We start from the raw sequence: 8,338 nt of genomic DNA, 5'->3' as shown, positions 1-8,338 counted from the left end.
GGATACATTTCAAGTTTTTTTTTTCTTTTTTAAAAAAAAATGTAACCGTTTTCAGTTTGGCGAGTCTCGGTCATAAATATATGGGTTTAGGCGGGTTTAGACGTGGCAGCGATTCTACAGCTAGAGAACGCAACGTCACGCCATTGAATAGCAATAGCTGAAAACCTCACAAGGTGGCGCCACAGAGCCCAGACTGGGGCGCAGTGGTCCGTGGGGCGGGAGGGTAGCGTTCTAAATTAGCCTGCATGGGTTCCAGCCTTAAGAGTATATATATATTAACCCATTCTGACCGGGCACCCATTTTGGTGTTAGCATCATGTTATGCTTTAGCTATTGAAAAATAGCAGATCTACAAGCTCATAGCGCGCCACCGAGTGGCGCGCTACGAGCTTGTAGGTCTGCTATTTTTGAAAAATCGAAGAACGACTGACATTTTTTTTAAATCTGATCTCAGGTCAGAATGGGTTAATCAGACCAGTGTGTGTCCAGTGGAAAACCTCGTATGAATCTGATCTCAGGTCAGAATGGGTTAATAGAGACGTCACCGGACTTCTCCTCCCATCCACTTGCATTAATTATTAATGTGGATTTCAGGAATCAGGCTGAACCCAGATCATGTCTGTCTGTCGGTCTGTCCCGCTGTTACATCACTCAGCTCCATATATGGGCACAAAAGGGGCCAGGTCCACATATACAGTAACAGCGGGACAGACAGACATGATCTGCAGGGTTAGCGTTCGCTTCCCGCGTTTGCGCGTCTTACTTGTTCTAAATACAGGAGGGTTTGGTCTTATAGAAAACAAAAAAAAACAAATACAGTACATCCAAAATAAATATCTTTCAAGGAAGAGTTGCAAACAACAATATTAGGTAGCTTGTAAAGGTCTGACCTAACAGTATACGAATGCTTTTGTATCACTTGTGGCAATTCATTGTATTCTCTTTTTAATGTATAGCCTTGGCATTCGGCCCACATTAGTTCTTTACTAAAAAAATGCTTTTTAAATCCATTTAGCTCATTATATTATTTGTGTTCGCTTTTGGCAGTTGGTGCACACAGTCTGCACACACAGCGACAGCAGTATAAGGCCGTTATTCGCAACTCGTGCTACGCATCTAGAAAACGTGACCATAGGAATATAGGAATATAGGCCAGAGCTATTGCTTGAAAAACACAACACTGTACCAGCTGTGATACAACCACAGGTTGGAAAATAGTGAAATAAATAGCTGGTCTAGGCGCGATTCATTATACTCCTATTTTAGAGCCCAAAAAAAGTCGGTTCGGCACTGTAGAGCCTACAATGTGACGTCATTTGGCTCTGTAGAGCCTACAATGTGACGTCATTTGGCTCTGTAGAGCCTACAATGTGACGTCATTTGGCTCTGTAGAGCCTACAATGTGACGTCATTTGGCTCTGTAGAGCCTACAATGTGACGTCATTTGGCTCTGTAGAGCCTACAATGTGACGTCATTTGGCGCTGTAGAGCCTACAATGTGACGTCATTTGGCTCTGTAGAGCCTACAATGTGACGTCATTTGGCTCTGTAGAGCCTACAATGTGACGTCATTTGAGGTTCGGGGGGGCGGGTACCGTCCTGAAGTCGGCTATTCGGTGCTACTGAAAGTTTCTGACGAGCCAAAATCATTTCGGCACTTCTACAGCGCCGAAACAGCGGTAAAAATAGGAGTATGAATCGGCCCTCAGTGTTGGGATGGAATGTACAGTAAACCTGAATACAACATGGCACATAAAATGTACTCACGACATTTTGTACAAGACGGCTTGACAAGTACAGTGTTATGCTATGAGCATGTGATAAGAAGAGTTCCTAACAGCCTCGAACCAGTCCTGAATCTGGTACATTTAGACCCGACGTCGAAATTAAAAAAAAAAAAAGTCTTCCGAAAGAAGATTTGTGCCGCGTTTTCACGAATTTTCAACAAATAGCAGACCTACAAGCTCATAGCGCGCCACTCGGTGGCGCGCTATGAGCTTGTAGATCTGCTATTTTTCAATAGCTAAAGTGGAACATAATTGCTTAATTAAAAACACCAAAAGGCGCCCCGGGGCAGGCCCAGGGCCCAGTGCAGGCCCGGGGCAGGCCCAGGGGAGTGTTAACGAAGAAATATATCATCCGCGGTTAACGGAGTTGGCACTTATGGGAGAACCTTTGTGAAAGGTTTGCTCGTTCAAAAATAATGTTATTAAGCCCCGAAATCCTATAGTATAAGGACTTACTCCACGGCCTGGTCTAGCATTCTGTTAAGACGGGAGAAAGGCAGATAAACCTGTGTGTGTTTGACAGAATTATATTATAAAACTAACTGGAGAGGAGGAGGAGGAGAGGAGAGGAGAGGGGAGAGGAGAGGAGAAGAGAAGAGAAGAGAAGAGAGGAGAGGAGAGGAGAAGAGAAGAGAAGAGAAGAGAAGAGAAGAGAAGAGAAGAGAAGAGAAGAGAAGAGAAGAGAAGAGAAGAGAAGAGAAGAGAAGAGAAGAGAAGAGAAGAGAAGAGAAGAGAAGAGAAGAGAAGAGAAGAGAAGAGAAGAGAAGAGAAGAGAAGAGAAGAGAAGAGAAGAGAAGAGAGCTGAGCTGTCCTCCAGATAACGAGTCTTCCGTTAAGTCCCTTTCAGAAAGTAGCCTCCTCTGTAATCAGCCCGAGTGGAGTTGTGCGGTGCTGCTGGGAACGTTGGAACGTTGGAAAATGTGGCGTTATGCTAATAGAGGCAAAGAGAGCCGACTCTCCCGGGTTCCTTCTAGCCCGCGGTGCCACTACATTAGAGGCGGGCCAGGACTGCTTTCTGGGTTGGAAGTTTACCTCCTGTGGAGAGAGAGAGAGAGAGAGAGAGAGAGAGAGACAGACAGACAGACAGACAGACAGACAGACAGACAGACAGACAGACAGACAGACAGACAGACAGACAGACAGACAGACAGAGAGAGAGAGAGAGAGAGAGAGAGAGAGAGAGAGAGAGACACAGAGAGGAGGAATAGAGGGCAGATGGAGGAGAGGGAAAATGTAGGTGTGAGATAGTTTTTATTGTACAGGCACATCAGAACGGAAAAGCTTGTGACAGATTTCGATTCTTCATCACCGGCTGCAAGTCAGGGTTCTGTTTATCATACCATCACCACCAGAGGAAAAAGTGCCCCTCAGGGCACAGGTCTCCACCAGGCCAGGTCAGGTTGTGGCCTCCTGGTGGCGCTATAATAGGACAGGTCTCCACCAGGCCAGGCCAGGTCAGGTTGTGGCCTCCTGGTGGCGCTATAATAGGACAGGTCTCCACCAGGGCAGGTCAGGTTGTGGCCTCCTGGTGGCGCTATAACAGGCCAATGTGAAAAGGGTGCCATTTGTTCTTACATCATTGGTGGCAATTGGATGATTTGAGGCATTTTGTTCCAAAAATGTCTTTTGCAAACATCCACCTGTTGGTGGCGCTATAACAGGCCAATGTGAAAAGGGTGGGATATATTCCTCAGCCTAAGTAGGAAAGTCTGTGAAAGATTTCAGGTAAATTGCACACTGCGGTCACGATTTGAGGCTTTTTGTTTCAAAAGGGACAATCCTGCAAACTTTGAAAGCCAATGAGTAATATCAAAAGAAATGTTTTTCAAAAGCGGCCTCCTGGTGGCGCTATAACAGGCCGTTCTGGAAACTTTGGGACAGAGGTTCATCGTTGGCATCCAGGGAGTGTGTGCGCAAAGTTTGGCATCGACCGGGTTAACGGTGCCGGAGATTAGCTGTTCACGGACGGACGGACGGACAGACAGACACATGGACGCACGGGCGGGCTGGCGGAGTGTAAAACATACTCTCTCCCCATTCCTTCGGCCTGGTGGAGACAATTACACTCCCGTTATCACTTGGTTCCGATATGTGAGAATGACGAAACCGAAGAAGTCAAAACTCAAAGTTTTGTAGTCATGTGTATATAACCAGTAAGACGCGCAAACGCGGGAAGCGAACGCAGCTGAGACCCTGCAGATCATGTCTGTCTGTCTGTCTGTCTGTGTGTCTGTCTGTCTGTCTGTCTGTCTGTCTGTCTGTCTGTCTGTCTGTGTGTCTGTCCCGCTGTTACTGTATATGTGGACCCCCTTTTGTGCCCATATATGGAGCTGAGTGGACCTGGCCCCTTTTGTGCCCATATATGGAGCTGAGTGATTGCTGATGCAACACACTCCATATTTGGATAGCGGGACAGACAGACACACACACACACACAGACAGACAGACAGACATGATCTGCTAGGTCTCATAGTAAGTGCTTAGTGCGTTCGCAATTATGGTGATGCCAGCAGCTTGTGTTTGACAGATCCTTGGTTTAATTAATTATGTTCATTGTAACTCCTCAATTTACTGTATGATACACAGACACAGCAATAGCTGCATCTGAAAAAGCAAAGGCTTTTACCCATATCTTTCCATAGTGGTGCGGAGCAGCTGTTAAACCCAATACGGTGCACTTTCACATCGGTTTCCAGTTAGGCTACCGGTAGTTGTTACTGCTCTGACAAGAACTGGAAAATAATTAACATAGGCCGGGCTGACATGTACAGTACAGTAAGGCAGCATTCTTTTTTTATATATATATAATATATGTATATCTTTAGGCCTATCAATATTATTCATATCTTAACCCATTCACGGGAGCCACCCCCTCATTCAGTCAAAATAAAAAACAACTAAGAAGAAGGGGAGGGGGGGGGGTCAAACCAGTCTATGGGTCAAACCCAAGGGGCCAGCTAGGCACTCCAATGTTGAAGCGCTGGGCCCTAGTGGTAAGAGGAAGGACTGCAGGCGGACCCGTGGAAACCCCGTGCAACCGAGCGCTCAATGTTAAAGCCCAGCTGCACTTCCGCATTTGGACACCAAAATTTGGTGTCCAAATGCGGAAGTGAAATGCTGAATGCGGAAATAGACGGTACTTCCGGCAGCCTTCCGGGTGCTTCAAAACGCCACTGAGCAACTTCCACTGACATGAATAGCGGAGGGGGCGGAGCTTCGCGCCAGTTCAGTCTCTATCCTTTTAATACTCTATGGTCAAACCAATGCTACATGTGTGCGTTTGCTCTTACCCAGGGTGTCTTCCAATGAGTTGACCATAATCTTGTTCACCTTCAAAGTCACCTGGTCAGATCTGAAGTAAATGACATTGAAAACACACAATTATATTCAGCATAAAGACCTAAAAATAAAAAATAAAGTTTTAAGTTGGGAGGTCAAATCAGTGTGACAGTTTAACTCATTTTTGGGGCGGGAACCCGTTTTGGGTGTTAGCATTACGTTATGCTTTAGACATTGAAAAATAGCAGATCTACAAGCTCATAGCGCGCCACCGAGTGGCATGCTATGAGCTTGTAGGTCTGCTATTTTTTTTAAACTTGTCAGGATTTAGAAGACATTTTTTAGAATCTGATCTCGGGTCAAAATGCTTTAAAGAACCACCATTCTTCCGTGCGTTAGAATCTGATCTCAGGTCAGAATGCGTCAAAGAACCACCATTCTTCCGTGCGTTAGAATCTGATCTCAGGTCAGAATGGGTTAAGCACTTCATGGGAACCCTATAAGGGGCCCCAATTCATCTGTGGGCATCGTGTCAAAAACAGGCCAAACATTTGACCTGAGGGGGTCAGTCAGGCGCGACCGAAGGCTGCTACATACCCTTTGACCTTGATCTTTGACCTTACCCTTTGACCTTCCGTACGGCGTCCAGCCTCATCAGGGCAGCCAGGGCGTTCTTCTGCAGGTCTGACGACAACACCTCGCTGTAGCGCAGACCACCTGGACACACACACACACACACACACACACACACACACACACACACACACACACACACACACACACACACACACACACACACACACACACACACACACACACACACAGTGTTAGAGATGCAGGGACTGAAATCCCGTTAAGAGGGCCCTTCTTGACAAATGTAGTGAAAATAGCAGATCTACAAGCTCTCAACGCATCGCACTGCGATGCGCTGAGACACGTTGAGAGCCATTTTTTATTTCTAAACGAAATCCATTATGACGGCATCAAGGCCCACCAAAACACATTTTAGTCGACTAAAACTAGACTTAACACAGGGAGCCTGAGGGAGTTCCAGGGGCCCCAGGGACCCCCAGGGATACCTGAGGGAGTTCCAGGGGGTCCCCAGCTAAATGCATGTCAAACTGGGGGTTGCGAATCACTGCATGGGGGTCAGCGGGCTAATTAGTGTCAATTTGGGGGTCCTTGACACGAAAAAGTTTGGGAACCACGGCATTAATCCATTCTGGGTTAATGCAGTAAGCGTAGCGCGAAGTGGCGCGCTACGAGCTTGTACAGTAGGTCTCGACTGACACAGAAACATAGGGTTTTCAGAAAACTGTCAGGATGTAGAAGACATTTTTAGAATCTGAGCTCAGGTCAGAGAGAGTCTTACCTGCCGATATGAGTTTCACCATGAAGACACAGAGGGGAGTCTTACCTGCCGATATGAGTTTCACCATGAAGACACAGAGGGGAGTCTTACCTGCCAATATGAGTTTCACCATGAAGACACAGAGGGGAGTCTTACCTGCCGATATGAGTTTCACCATGAAGACACAGAGGGGAGTCTTACCTGCCGATATGAGTTTCACCATGAAGACACAGAGGGGAGTCTTACCTGCCAATATGAGTTTCACCATGAAGACACAGAGGGGAGTCTTACCTGCCAATATGAGTTTCACCATGAAGCTTCGAACAGCAGGGACAAACTGCTTCTCTGTCAAACTGTCAGTGGCCTCTTCGCACAAGAACCGACACACCACCTGGAACGACACACACACACACACACACACACACACACACACACACACACACACACACACACACACACACACACACACACACACACACACACACACACACACACACACACACACACACACACACACACACACACACACACACACACACACACACACACACACACACACACACACACACACACACACACACACACACACACACACACACAAAAACAGTCAAAGTCCAAATTTCACGAAAAGGCCTCGTTGTCCTGAACCCTTATCGGTCATTTATACATGGATCAATAGTGTGGTCTGGGGGCATGATGTGATGACAGCGCCCTCTTGAGGGCTACTGCTGTGAAATACAGACACAAACCTTATTCTTCTCCCTACATGTCAAGTGCTTGAATGGGTTGCCGGACGCGTTAGATGTATTTTTCTCCACACCCGAGAACAGAGCTGGAACGGAGCCAGCAAGCAAAGCCGTTTCGTCAGAACCATGTGACTCCCCCCTCCAGAACAGAGACAGAACACATGTTCTCTCTGTTTCAGTAGCCCGGGGTCCACCTATGCCGTCTATGTCATGGCAGGATCCGCCGGGAGAATCTACACGCAGCTTCGCGACATGAGACTAATTAATTAGAGCGACAGAGAGAGAGAAGAGTGTGTGTGTGTGTGTGTGTGTGTGTGTGTGTGTGTGTGTGTGTGTACGTGTGTGTGTGCGCCTCAATTTAACAAAGGTGCAGACGATCAGAAATCAGCAGAGAGTGAGCGATGTTTGCGCTACTCTATGCCGTATTGAAGTGGACTCGGACGGTCCCAGACTTATTTATTTCTCCCTGGAAATAAAAACGTCTGAGTTTCCGAGGCTAGTGTTTCAGTGATTGAGCTGGGCTTTTTCACAGTGACTGAGGCCTGACTACTCTGAAAGCTCACAACACAGCAATGCATCGTCTCTCTCTCTCTCTCTCTCTCTCTCTGTGCGTTAGTGCTGCAACTAACGATTATTTTCATCATCGATTCATCTGCCGATCATTTATTTTAAACGATTAATCAGATTATGACACTTATTTAGCTATCACCTTAAAATATATTTTAGGTTATTTTAGACACTAGCCCTTACCCGTCGGTCATTTATACATGGATCAATAGTGTGGTCTGGGGGCATGATGTGATGACAGCGCCCTCTTGAGGGCTACTGCTGTGAAATACAGACACAAACCTTATTCTTCTCCCTACATGTCAAGTGCTTGAATGGGTTGCCGGACGCGTTAGATGTATTTTTCTCCACACCCGAGAACAGAGCTGGAACGGAGCCAGCAAGCAAAGCCGTTTCGTCAGAACCATGTGACTCCCCCCTCCAGAACAGAGACAGAACACATGTTCTCTCTGTTTCAGTAGCCCGGGGTCCACCTATGCCGTCTATGTCATGGCAGGATCCACCGGGAGAATCTACACGCAGCTTCGCGACATGAGACTAATTAATTAGAGCGACAGAGAGAGAGAAGAGTGTGTGTGTGTGTGTGTGTGTGTGTGTGTGTGTGTGTG

General features: G+C 46.8%; 1 protein-coding gene across 1 annotated transcript in view; it reads right to left on the bottom strand.

Annotated features, from left to right (window-relative positions):
* Window positions 1–2,544: 2,544 nt before the first annotated feature.
* The window catches only part of gnpat (glyceronephosphate O-acyltransferase), a 31,537-nt gene continuing 25,743 nt past the window's right edge, over window positions 2,545–8,338 (bottom strand). The window contains exons 14-17 of the mRNA XM_080791014.1: window positions 6,709–6,808; window positions 5,690–5,783; window positions 5,078–5,139; window positions 2,545–2,822 (exon numbers count right to left, since the gene is read on the bottom strand). Coding sequence (XP_080647140.1) covers window positions 2,779–2,822; window positions 5,078–5,139; window positions 5,690–5,783; window positions 6,709–6,808 — 300 coding nt within the window. The 3' untranslated portion in view covers window positions 2,545–2,778. The remainder of the gene's footprint in view (window positions 2,823–5,077; window positions 5,140–5,689; window positions 5,784–6,708; window positions 6,809–8,338) is intronic.

Source organism: Protomyctophum bolini (genome assembly GCF_963924005.1).
Source record: "Protomyctophum bolini genome assembly, chromosome: 19".
NCBI classification, from domain to species: Eukaryota; Metazoa; Chordata; class Actinopteri; order Myctophiformes; family Myctophidae; genus Protomyctophum; species Protomyctophum bolini.
The sequence above is the reverse complement of the archived record's forward strand: the minus strand, read 5'-3'. Positions and strand labels throughout refer to the sequence as shown.